Raw genomic sequence first — 25828 nt, 5'->3', positions numbered from 1 at the left:
CATGGACTTGGTAAGGAGTTTGATTTTCATTCAAAGTTCAATAGGAAGAAAAACTAAAGAGTTAAAAAAAAATTACTTAAAAGATCTCTCCATTTTGAAATAGTTTTAGATTTAGAGAAGATAGTAGAGAGAATTCCCTATATTCTTCACCCAGCCTCCCCTAATGTTAATATCTTACATAACCACAGTACATTTATCAGAACTAGGAAATTAGCATTGGTACAATACTATACAGACTTTATTCATTTCATCAGTTTTCCCATCATGTTGACTCGGCCATTACATCTCCTCAGTCTTTCCTGGCTTGTGACAATTTCTCAGTCTTTCCTTGTTCTTCATGGCCTTGACACTTTTGAAGAGTACTGGTCAGGTATTTACTACTAGAATGTCCTTCAATTTGGGTTTGTCTGCTGTTTTCTTATGATTCGATTAAGGCTGTGAATTTTGGTGAAGAAGGGGAGAAGTGACGTGCCCTTCTCATCACATGATTTTGGGGAGTATACGACATCAACATGACGTTACTGGTGACGTTTAACCTTGATCCCCTGATCAAGGAGGCATGTGCCATATTTGTCCACTGTAAAGTTACCATTTTTCCCTTTCCATGCTCTATTCTTTGGAAGCAAGTCACTAAGTCCAGCCCACACTCAGGGGGAGGGAGAAACTGGACGGTTTTAAGAAGGGCAGTGATGAGAAAGGATTGGATAAATAAATGATGGTGACCGTGGAATACACTTCTCTAAGTAGCGCAGACCTGGAGCTGACAGCCCAGGGAAAGCTGTGTATCTTGAAGGACTTTCATGTTCCCTCCTGTTTATTTTTGTGGTCACCTTTTTTTTTTTTTTTAAAGAATGGCACCTGAACTAACATCTGTTGCCAATTTTCTTTTTTTCTTTCTCTTCTTCTTCTCCCCAAAGCCCCTCAGTACACAGTTGTATATTCTAGTTGTGGGTCCTTCTAGCTGTGGCATGTGGGACGCCGCCTCAGCATGGCCTGATGAGTGGTACCAGGTCCGCACCCAGGATCTGAACCGGCGAAACCCTGGGCTGCCAATGTGCAGCACACAAACTTAACCACTCGGCCACGGGGCCGGCCCCTTTGTGGTCATCTTTAAGGTGAATGCTATACCACCTAGAATTTTGTCCTAACTCAGAGATATGCCACTTGGCAGGTCTTCTGGAGAGACAGGAATCTCATGTGCCCCCTCAGTGACAGGCCCAACAGGCTGCCCTGTGCGTGGCCCTCCCTTTTTGCCCTCCCCCCGGCAACTTGCAGGCCTGACAGGCTCCTGTTTTTGACCACTGGCCTCCCTTGGGCAGGGCAAGCAGAGGGTGTGTCTAGCGTGGTCCAGGGGAGGTTTGAGGTTGGGTGTGGAGAGCAGAGCACATCACAAGAGGAGGTGGTAAGGCCATAAAATGAAACGCCTTGCAACATGAGCTATTCAAAAGGAGAAAGTGGAGCTGTGGAGATTGAAAGAAAGTCCATGCATGTTGCTGAATGAAAGAAGCATTTTGCAGAACAGCTTTGCACAGTGCGATCCCATGGAAGGACAGTCCCTAGCACATAGTAGACACTCACTATTTGTTAAATGAGTGAACAGTATTTACCAAAATGTTAAAGTGGAGGGGCTGGCCCCGTGGCCGAGTGGTTGGGTTCGCGTGCTCTGCTGCAGGCGGCCCAGTGTTTCGTTGGTTCGAATCCTGGGCGCGGGCATGGCGCTGCTCATCAGACCACGCTGAGGCAGCGTCCCACATGCCACAGCTAGAAAGACCCACAGCGAAATATACAACTGTGTACCGGGGGGCTTTGGGGAGAAAAAGGAGAAAAATAAAAAATCTTTAAAAAAAAAAAAAATGTTAAAGTGGAACTGGGAATATAGTGGAGAGTTTCATTTTTTCTGTTATTTTCATTTTTGAAACGGTCATCCTATTCTTTTAAAAGATAATTTGACTTTTTAAAATATTTTTTAAAAACTAAGTGCCACCTTAATTCTTTTTCCTGAAGCTGATCAATAATAATACTTTTTATGTTGGCCTGGTCTACATGCAACCGTTCGATACTGACCCTTAATAAATGCTCTGGTAACCATACATGTTCAACAGAACGGCCAAGAGAACCAAATGGCATAAGTTCCTAAACTGGTTTCCTTTTGTTCTCCTTGGAGTGTTCTGTCGCAGGCCAGTGGTGAAGGGAGCTGAGGGCTGGGGATTTGCCAGATTTGGTTTTGTAAACTACTGGCGCCAAAGACCTTCACAGACCGTGAACAATTCTAGAGTAGTGCAGCCAGGACTTCCTCTTCTGCAGCCAGGGTTCAGGCCTCCTCCTGTACGTCAGCATCCCCACAACTGGGGGGCCGGACACCCTGCTGATGCCTCGTCCCAGTGTCCGTGGGTGGGCGCATGGGTAGGAAAGCAGTCGCTCTGGAGTCAAGGCTGCGTGACCTTGGGCAGGCTTGTCTTCAACTTCTAGAGTCTCAGTTTCTTCATCTGTAGAATGGAGGTAACAAAAGTACTAACTAACAGCGAGTGGGGATTAAAGGAAATAATGGGCAAAAATCACTTGGTTGCATTGTGCCTGGCACATGGTAAATACCCCAGTGTCAGCCATGAGATGGAAGCCGGTCCTATTATTCATATCAGTATAATCACGTAGTGGAAATGCTACATCCTCTCACGTGGCTAGCTTTAGGTCAGAAATAAAGTCTGAGGCCACTTGTCCGTTCCTCTTTGGCTCTCCTCTCTGTATGTCATTAATTAACTAATACATTTAACAAATACTTATTGACTGCTGCTCATATGCCAGATGCTGTCCTGGAAACTTCATGACAGGTGCGTGGGATATTGAAATACTGATCCCCGGGTGCTCAGGGCCGTGCGTATGGCTTGAGGAGGACAGAACCCCTGAGCTCTGGAGTGCTGCCCATCACCGGCACACGACCTTGTTGGTTTGCTTCAGTGGACAGTTTCTACGTGAGCTGTGACAGAGGCCAGGCAGCACGGAAGTCATGAGCAAAAGAGGCTGGGTTTCCTGCCCTCATGGAGCTCATCCTCTAGTGGGGAGCAGACCGGCTGTGAACAAGGAAACAGATCAAGTCACTGGCTTCTGCAGGAGTGGCAGGAAGGAACCAAGTAAGGATCAGAGAGAATCGGGGGGAGACCGAGTGGGGGCATTGCTGATAGCACCTTTAAGGTTGATGTCACTTTTGAGGAATTTTTTGTAGATGCTATAGACTGGCTCATAAATGCTTGAAAACCACAAACCGTTTCCTAGAGAGACAGGAAACCTGGCTCCTATTCTTGGCTTTTCAGCTAACCCATTGTGTGACCTTGGACAAGTGACTCTCAGGGTCTCAAATGCCCATCTGTATAATGGATCTGAGTGCACTGAACAGTGATGCTTAACATTTTGGGAGGGTCACATACCCCTTGGAGAATCTGGAAAGTGTCTCTCAGACAAAAAACACAAACGCACAGAAATTTATCGACAATGTCAAAGGGCTCCCATTAAACCCCTACAAGCCCCAGGCTAAGACATCTGCCTTCACGGCCTCAGAAGTCCTTTCTGGGGTTATGACTCTGGTACCTGTATCTGAGTGACGTGCCTGTAGGGTGGGCATCCTTAGGAAACCCCCCATATGGGGGTTGGGACACCATGTTTTGGTAAAAGTGCCTGAGGAAGCCAATCCAACTTGACCCCAACAGCCTCAGGAGCCGAGAGCCATGCAGGTAATATAAACAGGAGAAGAAGGCTGGCCTAAGGGACATCAAGGTGGAAACACAATGATCAATGCCAACTGGCACTCAGGCCAGGGGACCCGGGCAGCGGAAGGGGAGGGGATGCTGTGTGAGAGCAAGGGGAGCCTGCCGTTCAGAATGGGCAGCTGCCTTTCAGCTCCAGCCAATTGTTGCCCTCTGGAATGGGGACCCAGAGGCGCCAGCTCTTTTTATTTTTCAAGAGACGTTTTAGATCTGGGTTTGGAAGCCTCTTAACTTTCAAGAAAACACTGTGGGCTGACAGTTTGTGATTTCCCACCTACACGGTCCAGACTGCCAGGCTGAAGATGGAGAAACCAAGGCTCAGGGGAGAGGAGACCCGAGTTCTTCTAGTGTCTGCTCTCCCACGTGAGTCAGGTTTTCCTCTCTGGGAGATTAGTAACAACACTCATCAGTGCTGTGCACAGCCACTACCTAATCCTCCAACTGTTCTTAGAATGGCAGTGACTCTCCTAAGGTCTCACTCCAGTGACGGTGGCAGAAAAGGGACCTGAGCAGCGGAACCATAAGACTCAGAGCTCTTCCCACCACACTGCCCTACGAGGAGTGGCCTGTGGAAGTGGCAGTCACTTCTCAGAGACCCCAAGGCCCCGTCTGTCCCACTCTACTGCTAGTTCTCCACTCTCTACCCTAGCATCTCTCCTGACACTGGTTCTCTGATCTGATTAGGTCCAGCGTCTCAGAGTGCCTGGGTAATCCAGGGCTGGCTGGACCACTGCCTGGAAACCAGTCAAGGAGTAGCCTGGGGGTTCGGAGGAGCACTGCTTGTAACATGAGGGTCCCCAGGCCACTTCTGCAGTAACTTCCACCTCCACTCTGGCTGCTTTGGCTCCCTGGTCCCTGCCTATGCATCTTCTCCAAGGCTGACACAAAGAGGAATGTGGCTCTGTCCCTGGAAGTGCCGAGAGCTGGCCTGCGCCCTTCACCCTGTGTGTGCATCTCTCCCCACAAGGCCACCAGACCCTGACTTCAGAATTACCTGAGGCAACTTATACCCCCTGTCTCCTCTGGAAGATTCTTGCCTCTGGCCACCACAGCCCAAATAATTCCGTAGGTCTGGGGAAGCAATTCTTTTTTTTTTGAGGAAGATTAGCCCTGAGCTAACTACTGCCAGTCCTCCTCTTTTTGCTGAGGAAGCCTGGCCCTGAGCTAACATCGTGCCCATCTTCCTCTACTTTATACGTGGGACACCTACCACAGCATGGCGTGCCAAGCTGTGCCATGTCCACACCCGGGATCTGAACCGGCGAACCCCGGGCCGCCAAGAAGCGGAACGTGCGAACTTAACCGCTGCGTCACCGGGCCGGCCCCACAATTCCTCTTTTGACTGCAGAGGAAATCAGGAAGGCTAGCCAAGAGGAATGACATGTGGTAACGGAGGATCCTTCCTGAGATCAGCGTGAGGATGGGGCCTCAATAACTTATACCAGGCATAGTGGTGTGGCAGTTAGACTTGGGTTCAAGTCCTATCTTGATTACAATCTATGTAATCTTGGTTAAAACAAACAACCTGTTCTTCTAACTTCTGCAGAAGCACAAATGGGAAGGAAACCTCTTCCTGGGGACACAGGAAAGCATCCCCGGGGAGGCGATATTTGGATAGGGGTGAAAGTTGCAATAGGACCCTACCATGCAGTGCACAGGCTTTGGCGGAAGGTCTACCACTTATCGCCTGTGTGGTTTTGGGCAAGTGACTTAACCTCTCTGAGCCTCAGTTTCCTCATCTGTAAAATGAGACAGACTCTATGGATCTAATTTGATTGTTTCCAAGACTGTAAATGATAATGCTGCTTTTGTAATGATTTCATCAGGCCGCTTGACCTGTTACCCTGTGCAGGTATTCAATTACTGATTTCAATTCGAGCATCGCCAGGAGCTCCACTGTCTTGTTTTGTGGCTGGTGGGTTTTTTCTTCAGAGTCTGAGACCACTCCCTCACCATGCCAGTCAGGAGACATTTACCCGAGTCTCTTCGGGTACAGGAAAGAAAGGCCAGACCCAGGGGAGGAGAAGGTGGGAGCGGAAGAGAACAGGGAGGGCTCCAAACCTTGCAGCAGTTAATGTTAAGATAGGTGTCGGCATAGGAAGCGTCTTCTAATGACAGAAGGAAACAAGGGGGTTTTTCAATCATCTCCTGCTTAACAGATACAGATGTATTCATAATTATCCCTTGCCTCGGGCCTCGAGGCCCAGGTGGGCTCCAGAAGGCCTGTGTTCCTGCCAGACGAGAGTCCTTAAAGAACATCATGTAGACAATTGGAATGCCATTTATCGTGCAAAACACAATAAAATCCCGGGCCCTCTTCCTGTCTCAGAGACCCATAAATTATGAAAATTATACCTGCCCCGGGCCACGGACATATTGTTTTATTAAAGTTCCGATGAATAAACTTAGGGCTCTTAAAAATGTCTTCTCCGCTTTCATCTGGCACACACCTCCAGCATGGAGCTGTCTGCTGGGGTTCATCCGTTCGTTCACAAGCGAACTTTGGAAAGTTGAGCTCCTTTCAAGTTGCAGGTTCAGCAGGCAGGAGGGGCCGGCAGGGGAGCTGCGGGAGTGGCTTGGGGCCTCCTGGCCAGATGACAAAGCTGCCCAACGGGTTCTAGTTGTCTGCCGCCAGAACTGGGACCGCCCCCTGCCCCGACGATTCACTTTTTGCAGGATGAGCACCAGGCTTGGGGTGCCCTCATAGAGGGCATGCGGTTATGGGTGTGGAGAGGGTTAAAGTTCTGCTTCTTCCCCCTTATTTTTAAATTTGATCAGTTCGTCCTGTGATTACTCCCCAAACTGAGTTGCTAAAACTTCAACTGTCTGTTTTTCCCATCTACCCCTCAACCGTGTATTTATTGGGCACGTTGACAACTTTGCCGAAACTTGGTTTCTGCATGCCTAAGAGGGACTAACAGTGGTATCTGCCGTGTATGTCCAGCACCTGGCGAAAAGAAAACGCTCAATACCCACAACCATTCCTATTACCCAAAGCCATTTTAGAACTGGGACCCAAGAGGAACAGGGGCCAGTCAGTGAAAGAAAGACAAGGCGAGCACGTGGGACATTTTCCCTGGACACTGACTTTTTTAAAACAAGCACACGTTCATTCAGCTCCCATTTCCCCAAGAGCATTTGGGTGGGTGAGACTCTAAGCACCCAACGACCTGTCCAGGCTTTGTCGTTTTTAATCTCCAAACACTAGAAACAATTAAAGTAAAACCAGGGACAAGCTTTCTCCACGTCCCCACTCATCAGGAAACCCAAGACTGAATCAAAGCCCGGTATACAGAAATTGGGAACCAGCCGATTAAAAAGAAAAGCACCTCTAAGTGCCAGTGACTTACCTTGTCAGGGAGGGAAGACTCTGGAGCACTCATTACCCTCCGTCCATCCTGTAGGAAGGGAAGTCACGTGGTCTGGCAGAGGGAAGCCAGAGCCTGTCTTTAAAGTTCTAGAGCAGACAAGACCGTGTTGAGGAAGCGCATCCTTTGCACCTTCTTGAGCAGTGACCAGGGGATCCTTGGGATGTGTCTGGATGTCTCCAAGAGGGACCCGAGGCTTTCACAAAAGATCGGAAGATGCCATAAATGGTGACCCCAGAGAAACCAACTGGACCCAGGGCTTCTGACCTCATCTCCCTCCACCCACCTCCTCCCCACCATCGTTGGTTGCCTGCCTCTACTTTATAAATCTTTACTGTTGTTCCTTTTCTTTCAGAACACAAGAAGCTTGCGTTCACATGTTCAAAAAAAAGTCCAACTTTCACTGTGATTGGCGTTATGAATTAAAAATAATGAAAAGTTCCCCCCACGACATAAATTGATAAGTAATCAGGTCTCTACCAAGTTTGGAGTGTATTTGGTGGGGGAAATAGGGGAAACAGACGGAAGGTGCATTCGAGGGGCAAGTCATTAAATGGAAGGAAGGCTGTGGAGGTCAAAGAACTGGTTTTATACAACACCCACCAATGTAGTGAAAATAAGGAGACCGCCAAGGGCTTTTCTGTTGGTCTCCTTGAAGCAAGTATGTGTGCCATGTGCATGGAAATCTGTTCTGGGAGCACCAGGGCACAAAAGGAAAGAGCTGCAGGATTTCGGTGACCTGAGCAGCTCAGATGACTCTTTCTCCCTCCACCACTTCCCAGTTTGAGATTTGATGTCCATCTCTTACAAATACAGCCCTGAGGAGGGGAGGGCTTGCCAGAGGAGCACTTACCAGCACCTGGCAGGATTCAGCTTCCTAGGAAAGTGAAGCTTTCCTCCAATGGTTCGAAGGTCATCCTAAAGGCAGGACATGGGACAGCCCTGGCCAGGAAGCCCCTCTCTCTGGCCCTTTGTCCTGCCAGAGTTGAGGTATGCACTTCCAGTTAGTGAGTGTCCTTTGACAATCCTGAAGCCTTGCTGGGTGAGGATGTCAGGGTGAGAACACACAAACACACGAGAAACGGCAGTCCTGTGTATATTTAACAATATATATTTATATATATTTTCTAGATCAGTACATTCAGTTTTTAACTTGTTTTTTTCTTCACAAACAGAAGAACTCTTACAATAGTAGACTTTCTAAAATAAATACTATTAAAATAGAGCTTCAAAATAAATATTCTATACAAAGGAAACCTTCTGTGGTAACTTTGTTGTGGGGTGAGAAGGGGCCACAGTGAAGGGGAATGAAGTAGGAATGTGGTGCAGTGGGAACCTTGACAGCTTTTCTGTTCGTAACACAAAACCAAACCGTGGGGCAGTGAGAAGAGAAAGCAAAATACCACACAGGGTTACCCACGGCAAAAATGGCAGCACGACATTTGTCTTCAACTGTCACAGTAAGCAGAGGGCATGAAAATGCTTACGGAAGGCATGAACCAGAAAGCCGGTGAAGCTTGTGGGATGCCCTAGTGGGTTGTACAGTGCAAAGTTATGCTGCCCACACCCAATGGGACATCTCCTGGGGCAGCATGGGAGGAAAACATGAAGCTTTGAGGTGATGGAATCTGGGTGCTGGTCCCAAACAACACTTGCCACGTTGTGAAACCTTGGACACGTTATTATCTAACTGGGCTTCTCTCAATGTACAACGGGGACCGGCACAGACTCCAGAATGCTGAAAGAAGCCAGATGCATCACATGCAGGTCTTCTGTCTCCGTAAGCTGTGAAGGGGCCAAATCCACAGCAGGGATTGGTCTTCACCTCCTTCTGGCCAGGGACCATGAGGAGCCTTGGTTGCACCCCCTCATCTATCTGGGAGGGCTTGGCTGTCCTAGACCCAGTCCCCAGGGTGCTTGTGGAGTGTTGGCCCTTCACACACCCACCCTCCGTGGGGAGCAGTCAAGGTTGCCTAGGACAAGTGTCCTGGACCCAGGCTTGTGGACCCCATCTCCCACCCCAGGTTGAACAGAAGTGGGAACAAGGTGGCACTTTTCAAAAAAGGTCAAGACGAGGCATAATCCAGCCAAGCAAGCTATTGGTGACAGGAAACACAATCAGCCAGAAGCAGCCACAGAAATGTGTCACGTTTCCGAGAGCTTTGGTCCCCCAGTGGCCCTCAGGGTCCACGGGCAAGCCAATTTTGTTTTATTTTTTGCCAAGAAGCCGAGAAAAACATGCTGAAGGACTGCTGTGCAATAGAGCTGGGAGAACCAAAGCTGCTTCAGTCCTTCCCTTGAGCCCCGAGCACACGGGGCACGAGAGTTCTGCGGAATCCATTCTAGCAGGTTAAATGCCAACCAGAAAGAACAAGCCAAAACAGGGAGAAAAAAAAGAAAACCAAAACCCAGAAAAATCTGTGTTTACAACTATGTACACAAAAAGTCAGGGTTCAGGAAGCTGTTTGCCAGGAAACAGGGTCTATGTAGATAGAGGGTCGGTGGGATAGGGGGTTGTGTGTGCGTGTGCGTGTGTGTAGACACAGCTTATGTAAATCAAGTCTCCAGAGAATGGGCACGTAGAACACCAAGATCACCAAAGTGCATCTCGCCCCTGGGTCAAGTTTCCCATGGAGACATTTGAGGGAGGGGCTCTGGGAAAAGTTCTGAGGCCTCGCCAAGAGTGGACGTGTGCCCTCTCTTTTTGGCGTAACCTCTGCACACCTATTCTGAGGAAGACATCTCCAGTCCCTTCAGTACACATCTGATACATTCAATTAGCATAAGTGGTTGGCTGAATGTGTTTTTTCTACCATTCCCTCTGATTTGTGCAAGAACATCCACACATCCGTCACGACTGTGGCAAGGGTAGCCACATGAATCAGCCTTAGAGAACGCAGATGCAGTATTTCATATTCGCCTTTTACAAGCTAGCAAATGTTATATAAATAAAGCATAAAGTAATAAGACCCTCCCCTCCTTTCCTCCAATCAATAAATACCTATGGTTACAATTAACTTATTCTAAATCATAAGATGTTACTACTAGTCTTCAAGAAGGGAAAAAAAAGTCCTTGAGAAGCATTGGGTGCATGCCAGTCACAGCTACCTGCCTCTTTGCGCCCTTTTCTGGAGGCAGTTCTGTCCCTACAGAACAAACTGGAAATGCCGCCTAATGAATGCCTTCCAGTTTCACCTGGGGTAGCTTTTCTGACCCAGGCCACTTCCTCTCATTAGGGGAGGAACACAAAATACCACACGAAGCAAAAACCCCGAACAACAGCTGGGGAGGACCAGACACACTACAGCTTTTGCATGCAACAAGTACCTACCCACTGGACGTGCTGCACTTTCTGAGTCCTTTAGCACCTTGAGAGAAAGAGTTGCTACGTCTTTGGGGGCTGTCGGGAGGGGGTGGTGTGGCCACGCACAGAAGCAGGGCTCAATCCTAAGAAGCCCCTGGAGAATCTTTTCCCCCACCCACGCTCTTCTGACTCCCCCGCCAGGGCTTCCTAACACTAAAATAGACTCTTTTTTCATCATCTGTCTATTTACATTAAAGATACAGACACATCACTGTACACAAAAGGCTATGACAGAAAGCAGCAGAATCAGAAGAGAGGAAACCCACACCCAGCTCGGCTCAACTGTCACTCTGCCAACGGGAGGTGATACCTCTCTTCTTTGCTGTTAAATCCTCTTCTTGGTGAGGAGGGGGATTGTGCTCCTTGAGGTTGCTCGCCCCCCAGATTTTGAAATCAGCCCTTCCTGGGGGTGGCCCAAAAGGAAGCAAGTGTTTTATTATTAATTTTTAAAACACCGTTAGCATCTAGTTTAATTATTCTATAAAAACATGATGACTGGATCCAGAGACCACAGCCTCAGACTCATTGGCAAAATGCTATTTGGTCTCGCGTTTGCTGCCCCGGCCTTCTCTACCCATAAAGTTTTTGGATCTGGGTAGAGAGACCTTGGGATGCGTAGCGGGCAGGTGAGCCTGTGACTCGGTAAGAACCGAGGGACGGTGCTATGAGTGGAACACCCCCAAGAGTTAGTGATGAAGCTGGAAGGCAGAAATGCACTGTGCAGTGGCTCCTAAGTGCGTCCGTGGCTCCGGGGAGGCAGACTGAGGAACGAGGCCTGGACTCACTGGCCGTCCTCTTTTCTCAGGGGGTTCCCAAGTATATACAACAGAGATTGCTAGGGTCTACACCGTCCCCAAGATGTCGCAGCAAACTGGGGGGAGGGGAGAGGAGAAGAAGGTACTGACGTCAAACTCCAAGGGTCTTCTTCAAAAGTCCCCTGGCCACTCAGTTAATGATTCCTTCCAGGCAGCCAGAGAATGAAAAAGAGGTGGGGAGAAAGGGAGGGAGGAGGAAGGACTGGGAAGGCATTCAAGCAGCTGCAACTTCCGGATATGTGTCCACATCTGTGTTCCGTCTTCTGGAAAAGAAAAATCCCCCCAAACCATACCACGCCCCTGCCACTGTCTGACACAAAGTTCCAGGACCCTGGAAAAAACCCAAAGTGCTTCTTCATCCTTTTGGGGAAGAGAGGGTGGGCGATGGTGGTCTCTGTTTCTTCAGAAGCTGGGGGTGGGGAACAGACAGACTAGCAAGGTCAGCCTCAGGATGCTAAAACTGCTGGCCTCGCCGTGGTCTTCTCAGGTGTCAGAAGGGAACCAAGTTTCCAGGGGACTTCAACCCAAAGTGTCAGAAAGGCTTGTCGGGTCTGCTGGCCTTGGCGTCCCCGGCGGCTGCCTTGCAGATGACGCTGTTCGTATGCTTGCAGCGGCAACCGGGGCGGCGCAGGCGGTCGTAGCCGCGCTGGGCCAGCTTCACGCAGCCAGTGGCAGGCAGGTAGCAGAGCAGACAGGGCAGCACCACGGAGAGAGCGCCCATGAAGGACCAGCGGGCGCAGCAGTTTGAGCGGGAGCAGGAGCAGGGGTGGTCGGCGCAGGAGCCCTCATCGTCCTCGTTGGTGCAGTGGTAGAAGATGCCCTGCACCAGGCACATGCAGGTGCCGTAGTTGACCAGGGTCTGGGCTGAGCACAGGCACTCCTGATTGCAGACCCAGCAAGAGGGCAACGTCCGGGGGGACGCGCACTCCTTGCACTTGCACTTCCCGCAGGCCTCGCACAGCAAGAAGTGCTTGTCCAGCTCTGGTGGGACTGCTGGGCCCTTGAGGTCCAGCGGCTTGCAGTGGACTGCCTTGGGCTGGATGCGCACAGCCCTCGGGGAGGCCTGTTCAGCCATGGGCGGTGGTGCCATGTGGTCCAAGAGCCGCTGGTCGGAGGACGTGCTGCTGCTGCTGCTCACGGAGCTGGGCCGCCCGCTGAAGGAGATCCAGTGGTGGGTGACGTCCTGGTCACAGCGGGCAGGCGTCGGGGCCAGCTCCGGGGCCCCTCCCCGGGTCCGCTTAGGGCCAGTGGGGGGCGCCAGGCCAGGGCTGTCTATGTAGTCGTTCTCCACGTGGCTGGTCTTCATCTGGTCGATGGGGAGGATAGTGAGTGGCTGCTGGAGCCGGCTGTGGGGCATACGGCTGTCAAGAAGAGGCTGGACCATGACTGAGCTGGGAGTCAAGGGGACGCTCTGTGGGATCGGGGGCTCCATGGGGCTGGAGATCCTGGACTGCACCGAGAAACAGGCTTCTAGGGGCCCTGGGGTTGGGGGTGGGGAAAAAGAAGAGAGAATGGATTGCAGGCATCAGTTCGTGGCCTGTTAACACTCCCACCCCCCATCAGGTCCTTAAGAGCCCAGATGAAATGGGAACTGGATTCCCTCAGTGGACTGTCCAGCGTTAAGGCTTAGACAATTAATAATGACAATGATAATAATAGTACGTGGTAGAAATAACACTTATTTAGCACTTAATATGTGCCAGGCACTCTCCTAAGCACTATATATATTAAAGTCACTGACTCTTCAAAATAATCCTAAAACCCAGTTACCATTGTTATCCCCTTTCTAGCTACAGAAAACTAATGTTCAAAGTAACTTGTCCAAAGTCACACAAAACTATCAGTTGCAAAAGCAGGACTCAAACCTGGGTGGTTCAGGGTCATTCTTGTATCTCTGTGCTCCTTATTATGATAGACAGTTCAGTGGTCATAAACACAGGCTCTACAGTCAGAGCCAAGTTCCAGTTCTTACCTCGGCGGAGCAGTGTTGCCGTGAATGGGGTTCTTTAACCTCTGTGCCTTAGTTTCGTCATCTGTACAATGGGCTCTTGTGAGGATTAAATGAGAAAATGCCTATCTAGTACCTAGCATCTCGCCCGGCACACAGCAAGTACTTAGTCATTTATCACCGTCCCGGAGAACAACAGTTGAGATTTCCTGAGCACCAATACGCACTACGTGCCAAGCATTGTGCCAAGCACTGAGGATGTGGTGACCACGACAGACAGCCTCTGTGTGCTCCCATGGAGTTTATCAGCTGGATAAACAAAAGCCTTTATTTCAGATAGTCACCAGAGAAGGAAGGGCGGTATCTGATGCCTGCCGTCCAGGATATTAACTTATTACCACCCCTTCTAAGAGCAGCCACCCTCAGTGGCTAATAACCCCCCGGTAGGTGTGCTTCTGACACTTGGATGGGAAATCCTCAGGGGGCACTCACATCACCCATTCCCAAGAGCTGAGCTGAACAGTCAGCCTAAATGCTATTTACTAGAAGAGCTAAGCCAACCCTGGATCAGTTTCTAATTTCACCGGGAGAGTGCAATTTTAAGCTGGAATCCGGCCAGAGATTCAACTGCACAGCCTGACACGGAACCCCAGGAAGTCACTTAAATCAAAGAGCGGAAACGACTTGGTTCAAATTTAGAAAGTGCACATTGTTTTCCATTAGAAGTGCCATTTCCTCGCCTGCTGACCTTTACATTCGGAATTCGGCTGGAGATCAATTTAAAGAAAGAGCAGCAGAAGGCCAAGACCTCTGCCCAAGGGGACACGATTTGGAATCCAAGAGAAAGATTAGACTCTGGGAAGATTCCACCAGGGGATGGGGGTGGGGACAGAACAGGGTGCAGACAGAAGGGGAAGATAATCTCTCTCTTTTTCTTTTCTTTTTTTTTAAAAAAAGACCATTGGATAAATGTGTTATGGGGTGGGGTTTCAGTAAACGCTTTTTCAAGATGCTAAGGACCTTCTAATTAGGAGAGCCGACCCTATACCTCTGCTCTTAGGTTCATCTTGCCTCAAAGGGGATACGGATAGCTGTCCACTTCCAGGTAACTCCATACCCTTCCAGACTCGGGACACAGCCGGTTCATCCCAATATTCCAATCACAGGAGAATGACACCTCGCCCAGGGGACTCATCCATACTTATCCATGTCTATAGTAAGGAGGGAAGAGGGGAAAAAAGGCATTCAGGACAACTCACTGCTATACTTCCCCTATTTGGAAACAACTGTTTGATCAGAAATGCTTACATTGTTGGGGAAGGGCTTCCAACCTTGCTGCCCAGCCTGTCTGAAATAAAAAGCTAGCTCTAGATGCAAAGTTCATGAAGGGGATAAAAGGGAGCTTATCCACAGGGCTCTCTGTATGACCATCTATATTGCAAAATGCAAAAAAGCATTCAGTCCTCTACAGGTTTAGTGCTCAGCCAACTGGTACTTCCCATTTGCATATGGCAAGCACTGTTGGCTTTGCTCCCATGGCCCTACCTACTATTTCTGTGCAGTTTTTCCCATCTTGGAGAAAGTCTGCCTAGTGGCAGCACCTGCCTCCTGTCTCCATGTTCCCTCCAGATGGAAGGAGAGCATCATCTTCAAATGGCAGACACTTCCTCATGGCAAGAGTTAGCCTTAAGTTTCTGGCAGGTTTGCCACAAAGAAGTAGTCACTCGCCAAGGCAGCCTCCTGCGGGGACCCTGTGGTCAGGGCTGGATGGGGAAATGTCAGATTAACATCAACAGAAAGGACTTTTTCCGTGGACTTTTTGTCCACAGAGCAAGAACTTCAGGGAATGCCACCTCAGCCCACTTATTCTTTGCAGAGGTTCCAAAGCCTTGCTTCTAGAATAAAGGGGTTTGGGGTCAACAGGAAGAGGGTTAGGAGCCCCAGGTCCCAGCCCTGGGGACTTTGCCTGGAGGAAAAGGTGTGACTAGGCACAAGAATGGAAAACGCTGACGGAGGCACAGGATAAGACTCTCGGCGCCAGCCAAGCAGTGCCTCTGCCAGAACTCCCACCCCGGACAAAGACAACACGAGTCCCTTCTTCCAGAAGCTCAGGTCACGAATACTCAGGGTCCTGCCAACAAAATGCCAGAGGCAGTTTGAAGCCTGTAATGCCGCACGTAGTCGGGCTTTTGTCTCTTAGGACCAGGATCAGGAGTTGCCATGCTGTGGGAAAAAGTAAGCGTTCTCCCTCCCCAAGCAGATCATCCACTCTCCTTTCCCCAGTTCTATTCTTGGGGTTCTTTACAAAAAGCCACATTTTCTGTAGATCCCCAATGCTCAGGGATTTTAACAGGCCCTGGAATCAGAGGGCAGATTCATGGGAAAAGTTCCCTGGAAAAGTCCCACCCTGGAAGCCAGGGTGGGAGCAGCGCCTGCAGGCAATGGGATGTTGGCATTAGCAGGTTCCCACCATCCTCCAGAGGTGCTGTCAACATCTGGGCCTGCGGTTGGGACCAGACGCGCGGGAGGGAGCCATGGGTCCACGATGACTCAGCTCTCTTGGGACACGCTGCATGCAAGATAGCTCCAGCAGGCATATTCTAAAACGCATTTTCCCTATCGCAGCCCAGATGTAGGATTCCTTCCGGCCACCAGCTCAGCACAAACCAGTGGCTGGCTCAGAGCTGCACTGCCCAGACCTTGTCAGGCCTTGTGGCCTCACCTCCCCATTAGCAGGGACCCTCCACAGGAGGGTTGAATTCACTTGGCTGACAAAGAAAAATAACTTCCCGAGCAGCCTGTTTGATAACCCCTCAGCACAGCTAAATGAAGTCTCAAAAAAACCCCAGTCCTCAGTTGGCTTAGAAGATCAATCTCTACTCACTGGGACACACCCACCCTCTAGTCTAAGCAACACTGATGAACTTAAGTGCAGTTTAATATGTACTCTGCTTCCCCTGCAAGGAAGGAAGAGATTTATAATATAAATAGGAGAGAGGAGGCTTTGCCTCATTTAGACTGTTCAGAAGACTGATGGCCAATTTGGAAGACCGTGGACAGAGAAACAAAGCCAGCACTCCACTTAGCCAGAGAAGGGCCTCTATCAAGTTGTAGGTGGCAGTCTTATGGATTAGCACGAGGAAAGGAAACTTTTACCTCCACTCCAACCTTCTAATAATAATAAATAATAATTATGGAAGCAGCTAGCATTTACGAAACATTTCTTGGTGTCATGCTCTGTGCCAAGCCCTCAATGATTTTCTCATTTAACCCTCACCATCACCTTTGATGATAACACCCAGCTTGCAGAGGAAGAAATGGAAGAACAAGGGTCATCAAGCTTATGAGTGAACAGGGCAGAATTCGAACCCAGATAGCAGAGGCTCCAGAGGTTGCAGCCTCCACCCTGCAGCCCTGGCTTACACTACCTTCTGGGTATTCATGGAAAGGTGTGGAAAGCTCAGGTCACCTTCACAGCCATGAACTCCACCGGTCTCCCCAGTCTGCCACCAGCCCTCGGGGAACCTCATCAGGCCATCGGCAGGCTCTTAACCAAACCAGCCGGGAAATGAAGCCAGACAGGGCCTCCATCATACTGGCCCCTAAATAGGAGAGTCTTCAGTGTGGAGAGCAGAGGCTGGGGGTTTGAAAGCTGTCATTAAAGGAAGGCTCAGAACTCAAGTTATCTTCACTTTCAGTGCAGTGTTTTTTGGTCATGCTTTCTGTCACACTTCATACACCCTCATTATACTAAGTGTCTTCATTTTTATTTTTCTTAAAATTGAATGGGTCTCAATTGTAGGATCTCACCACAAAGCAGTCCCTAAAAGGAAACCCTGACGTGGGAGGGAATGCTCTCTCCTCCCACCTATAAAGCTGAACTTAAGGGTCCCTAGGGCACATTCACAGATGTGGCTTCCTGGTCCGGGTCTGCAGTGGAAGCAAAGGAAAAGAGTCAGGGTCAGACGAAGCCAGAAGAAGAGATTCTAGAATAATGAATCAGCAGGACGGTGAAAAGCCCAGAATACACAGCCCTGTATTTGTGAGCCTGACACTGCATTTGTACCTGCAGGGAGGGACAGAGCATCAGGCTGTAGACTGTTCAGTCCAGGCTAGTTGAAAAGAATCAAGAGGCATGTTAAATATCCACCCCTTCCCCTTGATTTACCAAGGGGAGAGGAGCTGGGAAATACTAGGAAAACCTGACAGTTGTACTTTGAAAACTACAGGTCAGCTAATGACAAACTGGCAAAAGGCTCTGAATGAATGGGCAGTTTCTGGACGGCCCCATTCAGTCTCAGCAGGTTCTTTCAGCCAAGGTTGCTTAACCCTTTAAAAGGTCTGTAGGCTGCCAGAGAGCCCGCCCACCACTATCACTTGTTTTTTTTGTGACAACAACCCTGTTTAGTTAATTAAGCTTCAGCCAAATGACTTATTGCTTCAAAAAGACTAAAAGGAACAGGAAGGAGGGTGGAGGGGGATCAGAGAAGCCATGGACTCGCCTTCCCTACACCCTACTGAGGAGGACAGTCTCTGCATCTCTGCTGAGAATGGCCCCGGTGGGAGGATAAAGCATTTGGACAGCTGGATTGTCTGAGAATCCTTGCTCCTCTCCCCCATCCCTCCACTCCAGCCCCAGCACTGAGGAGCTCACCTCCGGCCATGATCTGTTAAAGATCACAAAAGAAAACAGCTGCTTTTCATCACTCGGCCCCATCACCAGTTATCAGTTCCCAGCCCTCTTCTCTTCCTCCTCCACAACCAATCCAAAGCCCCCCTGCGAGGATGAGTGGGAGAGGTCTGCTGTACTTTGCTCTGGGCTGTTCGAACTGGCTTCACATTTCGGCTTCAATGTATTACCCCCATAACTGTTGTCGGCTCATATCCCCTTCAAGAGGGATTAGAAGTCAAGAGTGAGAAAAGAATGGGCTGGAAGAAGCCTGTTAAGCAGCGTTTGGGAACTACTGGCCCACATCAAAGTTTGGGGGAGACCAGAAACCTAGACCCCCAGGGGAGGGCCCCCCTCTCACTGACACCAAGATCCTTTTATTTATCTCACCACCCTCCACTCAGAAATTAACTTACAATAATAGATTTTAGCTTACTCCTGGGATGGGGCAGGAAGTGACTCCCCCTTCCCCCAAGGAGAAAAAGACTCCCCGACAAGGGAAACTACTCTTCTGCACATGGGCCACCTGCCCCAGAAGGGCCCCTTCCCTCCTCCACTAGATCCAGCACATCTGTGCTCCCTCCCCAGTGCCCTTGCTTCCTCCACTGACTGTCCTTGGAAAGAACAATTGCGATCACAGCTGAACGGTGGAGCCTCTTAAGCCTAGCCACATGTCCCGGATACATCCCCAGCCTCGTCAGCTGTCCGGATCTGCAGGGTGGCCCCAGACCCCCGAGAGCCAAGAATACGCCGCCTCTTACATCACGCAACACCCCATACCTGCTGTGTAGGAAGGGGCTCCCTTACAACCAGGTTCTCCTCCTAGGCACCCAGTCTAAAAAGGAGCACTGGCCCCTGGCTAGTCGCTCTGCTGGCCCTGGCTCCCTTGGAAGCAGTCTCTTCCCCTCACTTTGCAGATGGGGAGATTAAGGCCCAAACTTAGCAGGTTTCCCAGCCTCTCGTCTTCTCCACTTTGGCTCCTGGCTTGGTCTGGAAGGAGTAATACAGCTTTCAGTATGTTACTCTTCATTACCTCTTCCTCTGATTCTTTTGAAAGAGCCAAAATTTATTTCAATGAGTCACTGCTTTCCCTTCTGTCAGAGACCCAGGTTGGCCATGAGATGGAACCTTCTCCACTCTTGCCATTCTCCTTTCTTAAAAACACTGTCGTGTCTACATCCCAATCTAAACTTTTCAACTATACGCCTAGATCCTGAGGTTTGTGCAAGAGTCCTCCCCATGTGTTCCTCACAAGGGAACTTCCACGTCAGTAGGGGCCAGGTGACAGGCACTCTGGATTCAGAACCAAATTAAATGCCACAACTGTCTAAGAACAGTGAACTACTTCTCTGAAAAGAGAAAGGAGGCGCCTTTCTAAGCCTCCTGGGGACCAACACCTGGGTCCAACCTAAGAGGATGGCCCAAGGAAAGAAAAATGCTGCGGGGACCCAAAACTGGGGGCTGGAAGATGTCACACCGAGGGAGTTTTAGCATCAGGAATTAGAAGAGAAGCCCCCTTATGTGATCCCACAGCATTAAACCCCAGAGCAACACAACTCAAGGGCCACTTCTGAAGGTGTTAATGGGTTTTTTCCTCCCTTAATTTTTAAATCACTAACTTCCAGATTTTGCACTGAAAAGGCTGCCTTTATTTGTTATTCGAGTCGGCCTAACCTCTTGGCAGAGGCAATGTCAGGTTTACCAGAGACCAGGGGTAAGAGTATTAACCGGACAGTGGTGGAATTCCAAAGAGCCCCATCTCTCCACCTATTCTGGAAGGATGAAAAGAAAAATGGCAATCTGCGAGCTCCAGATGCTCAGTAGCCCCCAGCCTCTGCCCTGCTTTAGCCAGGAATCGTTCCATTCTACGTGTTCTGTCCCTGTCCACCTAGCCCAACCAAAGCTTTCAGGAGACATTCCCATTTCAGAGGGTAATCTGGAAAAGGTCATGGGAATGAGCAATAGAGCATTTAGGCTCCACAAAAAGGGGAATGTCTCCTGAGTTCAGAATCTAATAAGGAAGGTAACCAAGAGATGTCTTAAAAGTCTTCCTCACCCTAGCTGACCAACATTTGTCCATCAAGGAGATTTCAGAAATCCGCCAACGTGCCCTACCTGATCCTGGCCACGCAGCTCAGTTGGTCAGTGTGTGCAATGCTTACATTAGGATTCGCCCAGAGCCTGCTGGCAAACGAGGATTCTCCCAAGGGCTGGGAAAGAGGAAATTCAATTTCACACTGGACGTGTCTACAACTTCTTTCTCACCCTTCTGCTGAGACAGAGAGAGAGAGAGGGAGAGAGAAAGAGAGAGAGAAAGAGAAAGGGGCCAACTGCAGCCCCCCCTTTCCTAGTCCACCCCACACCCACACGTGAAAAGGAAAAAAGCCGAAAATTTCAGATGTTTATGCTCCATTCATGTGAAGATCCAGAGAACTCTAAACATTGTGAAATCACCAGTGCAATATTGGGTAGGGCCTCAGGCCAGTGGGAGCTTATTACGTACAAGATTGATAAGCCCACATTTCCTAAATGCCCTGGGCCCTCATCTTCCCTGAGAAGCTCGTCAGAAAGACTGGAGAGCTTTGGCTGGCTAACCAGACAGACATGCACTTGCTCTTGCCCCTCCCTAGACTGGAGAGAATCATGCCACTGGTTTGGAGGCAGGAAAGAGGGGGTTCCTATTGGGTCTGGGCACCCCAGTGAACTGACACCTTTTAGTCCTAACCATGCTGGGGGGCTCCTGGAGCCCCGATGCGCCAGAAGGCAGTCTCCTGCCCTCACCCAGGCCTGGCAATATGGATGCCCGTCCAGCAGCTGGTTGAATGAGGCAGCCAGCAGCTCTCTCCTCTGCCCACCACCCAGCCCCTCCAGCCCAGTTGGCTTCTCCTTTCCATCGCTCAGCCAGTCAAGCCATGCAACCATTTTTCACCTCTCTTGCCTCCTCTGCCCACAACCCCCAGGCCCCAATCAAAGCGAATTGAGAAACCGTCTTCTTGCACAAGAGCAGCTACTGTCTAAATGCTTTTTGATCGTCTGCGTGGAGGGGGAACTGGGCACAGCCCTGGTCCCAGTGATGGAGCCAAGCTCCAGCTGTCCTGGCTGGCCAAACCTGCCCTCACCCCCCTTCACTGCCCCCGTGGCCTTGGCGGTTCAGAATTTTCAGAACGTACCGTCTCTATCCTTCTCTCTTCTCGGTGATGTCAAGCCTGGTACCACCAAGAAGGAAGGGGGAAAGCAGGAGCCTTATCTCTCCTACGCAAGCAACCTCTTCCTCCGGCTCCCACAAGCCCAGCGTTATGTAAACGCACCTTCAGCCCCCACCACAGCCCCAGCGCGGCCTGGGGGCCCCAGGGCCTGGCACAGCTCGGTGCCGGGGGATAGGGAGGCAAGAAGAGGCCGAGGATCCTAGGGTCCTGCAGAGGCCGGAGAAGGGAAAGGCAACTGCAACGCAGCTGCACGGCATAAAATGCGGCAGCAGAGCAAAGGTCAGACGGCGAGGACCCGCCTCTCCAGAGAGAGGGAGCAGAAATGCCCAGTCCCGGGCCAGCTCCCCGGTGACCATGGAGTGGGAGTCAGAAGGGGAGAAAACCCAGTCCGTCACCGCTCCGAAGAGGAAAGAAAAACCTACGTCGAGCATAGGCCGCTGCGGCGGACTGGGGACAACTATGGCAGAGCTGGCAGCGTGGGCACCGAGCCGGGGGTGGGCGAGCTGCCCAGGGCGAGGGCGCCCGCCGGACCCAAAGGTGGCTACTGTCGGAACCCAGAGCCTCCCGTTCCAGCGCCCGAAGCGGGCGCTGGCAGGAGGAGGAAAGGCCAGGCCAGAGGCAAACTCCTGGGACACGCACGGGGCTTCCTGAGTAGCAGAGAGCGGGGAAGCCGGGCTTGGCAGTGCCCGGGGGTCGGAAACGCCGGTGCCAGGCTGTGAACACCCCCGGCGCCGTGCCGGCCCAGCCGAGGGCGTCAGGGAGCTGCGGCGCACCGCAGCGGCTTAAGGAGGAGCAGGGAAAGAGAAGGCACACTGAGGCGCGCCTAGAAATAGCGCACCATTTGCCCCAGCCCGAGGGGTAGTCGCGTCGCGGGTAGTTTCAGATCCCGAAACCGGCCAGGGACTTACTTTGAGGAGCCGCAGAGTCACAAGCATTGCTCCACGTCTGCAAATCCCTGAACCCGAGCGGGTCAGACGCCGCTGTCCTCGCAGACGCCGGCCGGAGGAACCGGCACGGCTGCCTGCGCTCCGCAGCGCCAACTCCGCGCTGTCAGCTCCTCTCGCTGCCTCCGCGGCGATGTTGCAACCACTGCCTGGGAAAATGGCTTTTTTATGAATGGGAGGGAAGGGAGCTCCAGTGCGCACGCGCGCCGTTGGCGATTCTATGAATGGGTGGGCACAAGAGACCCCGTGCGCGCATGCGCTGCGCTCCTTTTTTTATGAATGGGGGGCCGGAAAAGAACTTAACCCGTGATTGCTGGGGCTGACTCTAGCTCTTCCAGGGGCCGTCGTTCTTTTACAAAGGGGGGTGGAGGTTGTTGTTGACTTTTTTTTTTTTATGAATGGAGGGCGGCGGCGACTGCAGCAGCTGGCTCAGCTGCGCGGGCTGTACCCCCTCCCAGCCTGCGAGAGGAGGTAAAGGCCACCTTCACGCCACTGCGGGCCTGGGCAGGAACCGTCAGTGTCGCTGGGGGGTGGGGGGCCACTGCGTCCTCTAGATCCTGGGCCAAGAGTCGGGTGGGGGAGGACACACCTGTATCTAGAGATCTCTACCCGCCGCAGGCAGTTGGGGGAGAGGGGGCAGGGGATGGGAAGACCCCTGCTGGGGGCCTTCTCTTTCTCTGGATTAGGGCGTCGGGGAGGGGGAAGGGTCTTGAAGCTGTGTTTACCAAATATTAAGACAATGTCAAAGGTCCTTATTAAAGAAGGGCGGAGGGGGGATTGTTGAGTGAATCTGGTTCCTTTCCTGAGGCTGAGTTTCTCTTGAGTGAGTGTAGACCACCCCTCCCCCGCCATTTCTTGGGTGTGGACAGTAACAGGGCCGAGGCCTCTTCCGGCTCCAGTACCCCCGGGGCGATGCTGGCTATTCAGCTAGAAGAGACCTAGCCCTCGCCTTGCAACGCCTCTCTTCCCCCCCGTCCCAGTGTAACGTCCGCAGTGCCCCGGCGTCCGCCTGCCCTTTGCTGCCCTGGCTAGCTGCTCCCCCTTCCCCCCCGTGCGTTTCCTAGCCCTCACGGGACTCGGGCTGGAAGAACCTCTGTCCACCAAAGGCTGCGGCCCTTTTCTGCTGCAGACACCTTTCTCCAACTACCCCACCAGCTCCCCTCGGAGGAATTGCGGCCGAGAATTGGCCAGGTGGATGGGTGGAGGCGGCCGCGCCGAGGATGCTGCTGGGGTGGCCGCGGGATTAAATAACAACAGGGCTCTTGAGCCGCAGAGGAAATGGAAATGGCCGGGGATCCTTTGCAGTTAATGATTGGGGGCGGGGGGTGGGGGGTGGGGGTGGGCTAGAGCATCAGCCCAGGCCTGTGAGAAGAAAGGCCCCCGCCATTAGGCCTGACTCCGGGAAGGCGGGGAGCCCTCGCAGCAGGCCCAGCTCCGCCCAGGAACGGCGGAGGCTGTAGCCTCCGGGGAGTACGGGGTAGGGGGCGGCTTTGATGCGGGGATAAGCGCTGGGCAGGGCCTGCATCCCCTGTAAGGTTTGACGTGCTGGTGTTCTGACTTCACCGGGAGGTTGTGAAGCTATCTTTTTCTTCCTACGCCACTGCGCTTGGCTGTTGACGGAGGAGCCAGTGAAAGGCTCCCCGCCCAGGCCAGAGGTCTGGGGCTGGGACTCTGGAGACAGGCAGTGGAGGGACATTTTGCAGGGCCAGACCAGAACCGAATGACACCGAGTCCCAGTCTAAAATGCTTTCTCGCTACTCAGACGCACCTTTGCGGTGTGATTTACTCACTCAGCTCCCGAGGGCAGGCCCTCCCCAGGGGACCTCGGTCTTCCTCTCGGGGCCAAGACCTTCCTTAAAGCCATGAGAAAAATTGTTTACTAAGACGACAGAGCATATTACAGTTATTCAGGACCTCCCTTAACAGGTTTTGAAGTTCAATACCCTTATTCCCATTTGTTAGATGTAGAAACTGAGGCCAAGTGTCCTTCACCGGTAAATGGAACATCTAGTAAATTGTAGTGCTGATTTTCTGGATCTTTGCAACCAGTTCATTCTACTTTGCTGCCACCCCTTCTCAGCCTCACAAACCTAAAAACCTGTTTCTTGCAAGTCATTGAAGCACGTTAAACAAGGAAAGTTGGAGCAGTAATTTTCCAGCCAGTGTTCACTCATGAACTTGCTCAAACAAAAGGATGGGAATAAATAAATCCTTTCTAAACTATGGAAGAAAAGCAGGATGGGGTGGGGGGAGGGGGGCTGTTTGCTCTCCTGTTTCCTTTATTAGAGGAATTAGCCAGGAGACAAACAGGGTTCCATTCTTGATCTTTTCTCAGCTTTCCTGAAGGAGGAGATGAGCAGACCCTGGGCTTGGTGGGATGGTGGAATGATGGAGGAGCCCCCAGTCCTGAGCTGGCAGGAGCCTCTGATGCCCAGGTGGAGTGTGACTCACTGTCTGGAAGGGTACTGGGGACCATATTCTACTCCTACTTGGGACCTAAAGAGAAGAGGGATTTGGGGCAACTGTTATGAGAAATCATCTATCCGTCCATCCACTCATTCATTCATATATTCTCTGCTGGGTCCTGCACTGACTTTGGGGACTCAGTGGTGAGAGACAGCCCTCCCTGCCCTTGTGAAGCTCACAGTCTTTGGGGGAGACAGACAGACTATGCAATTTGAGATTATGATGAATGCTAGGAGGGAAAAGGAAGCGGAATCTGAGGGTATGGGGAGTGGGAGGAAGGACCTGATTTTAATTGAGGCATCAGGGAATATCTTTCTGACAGGGCGCTTGTGGTTGTGAGTTGAGACTGAAGACTGAGAAGCAGTGAGCCTGAGGGAGGTTGAGGAGACTTGCCAGGCAGAGGGAGCCTGGGTGGAGTCTCTGCATGGGAAAAGCCTGACACAGAGGTGCTGACGGGAGGCCACAGCTTGGCCCGCAAGATTGAAGTCTGCCTGGTGGGGAGTTCAGATATTATCCTCTTAAGGGTTTTAACAGGGTCGTGACACACTCTGATTTGTGTTGTAAACCTCTCCAGCAGCCCAGGGGCCACTGGTTGGGGATGAGGGGACAGAGTGAAAGATGGTAGGGGAATGCAAAAGATTTGCTCCTTAACACACCACATTCATTCTTTTGGACCGGGCGGCCAGTAGGCCTGTCCTGGGTGTTTTTTCTCCTTCATTTGCCTTTGTTTATTCCAAAGCAGCTCCATCTCTTCCCCAGGTACAACTGCTCTGCTAGAGGCAAAACCCTAACAACTGCGTTCCTGCCCGTGCTAACGACAGTCCTTTCACCGAGCCTCACTGTAAGTGTCTTCACCCCCACCAGATGGTGGCCAGGGGGAGTAGAGCAGATTCAGTTCTGAGTTTTGCACTCTTATTAAGCTCCTGGCCTTGCCAGGACCTGAGAGCTGACTTAGCGGGAGTGAGGAGAGGCAGGAATTCCAATTCGATGACAGACATTTATGGAACACTTACTGCGTGCCAGTCCTGTGCTTGGCATGTTTTCATATGTCGTATGGCTTTAAAAAGCTGTGTTCTGAGTCTTATCATCCCTCTTTTTCAGATAAGAAGTCAGAGGCTCTGTTTTAATTATTTATTAATTCCACGAGAAATTATTATGCACTTCCTGTGCATCAGGCAGAGTGCCAGGTGTTGGGGTTACAGTGATAAAAGAGATAGACACTACTTTTGCTTTTATAGGGCTTACAGTCAGTGGTGACACCACGGTGAGGGAGCAGGGGTGGGGGTGGGG

General features: G+C 51.1%; 1 protein-coding gene and 1 long non-coding RNA gene across 3 annotated transcripts; both read right to left on the bottom strand.

The window, feature by feature from the left end:
• Positions 1-1914: 1914 nt before the first annotated feature.
• LOC123290228 (uncharacterized) lies at positions 1915-8216 on the bottom strand. The gene is made up of 3 exons (XR_006534601.2): positions 7980-8216; positions 7109-7322; positions 1915-3068 (listed from the first exon to the last, which is right to left on the bottom strand). It is a non-coding gene; the product is annotated as an uncharacterized lncRNA (long non-coding RNA).
• Positions 8217-8221: 5 nt separating this feature from the next.
• SPRY4 (sprouty RTK signaling antagonist 4) lies at positions 8222-22246 on the bottom strand. Of its 2 annotated transcripts, none has more exons than XM_044780773.2 (2): positions 22037-22246; positions 8222-12784 (listed from the first exon to the last, which is right to left on the bottom strand). In XM_044780773.2, the coding sequence occupies exon 2, from the start codon at positions 12735-12737 to the stop codon at positions 11838-11840; it is 900 nt and encodes a 299-aa protein (XP_044636708.2). In that variant the 5' UTR covers positions 12738-12784; positions 22037-22246; the 3' UTR covers positions 8222-11837. The 2 variants fall into 2 exon arrangements, with proteins under 2 accessions (XP_044636708.2, XP_070373366.1); XM_070517265.1 differs by lacking the exon at positions 22037-22246 and adding an exon at positions 21093-21214.
• Positions 22247-25828: the final 3582 nt, after the last annotated feature.

Source organism: Equus asinus, chromosome 9, assembly GCF_041296235.1.
Source record: "Equus asinus isolate D_3611 breed Donkey chromosome 9, EquAss-T2T_v2, whole genome shotgun sequence".
In the NCBI taxonomy this organism is placed as follows: Eukaryota; Metazoa; Chordata; class Mammalia; order Perissodactyla; family Equidae; genus Equus; species Equus asinus.
This window is presented reverse-complemented; position numbering and strand designations above follow the sequence as displayed.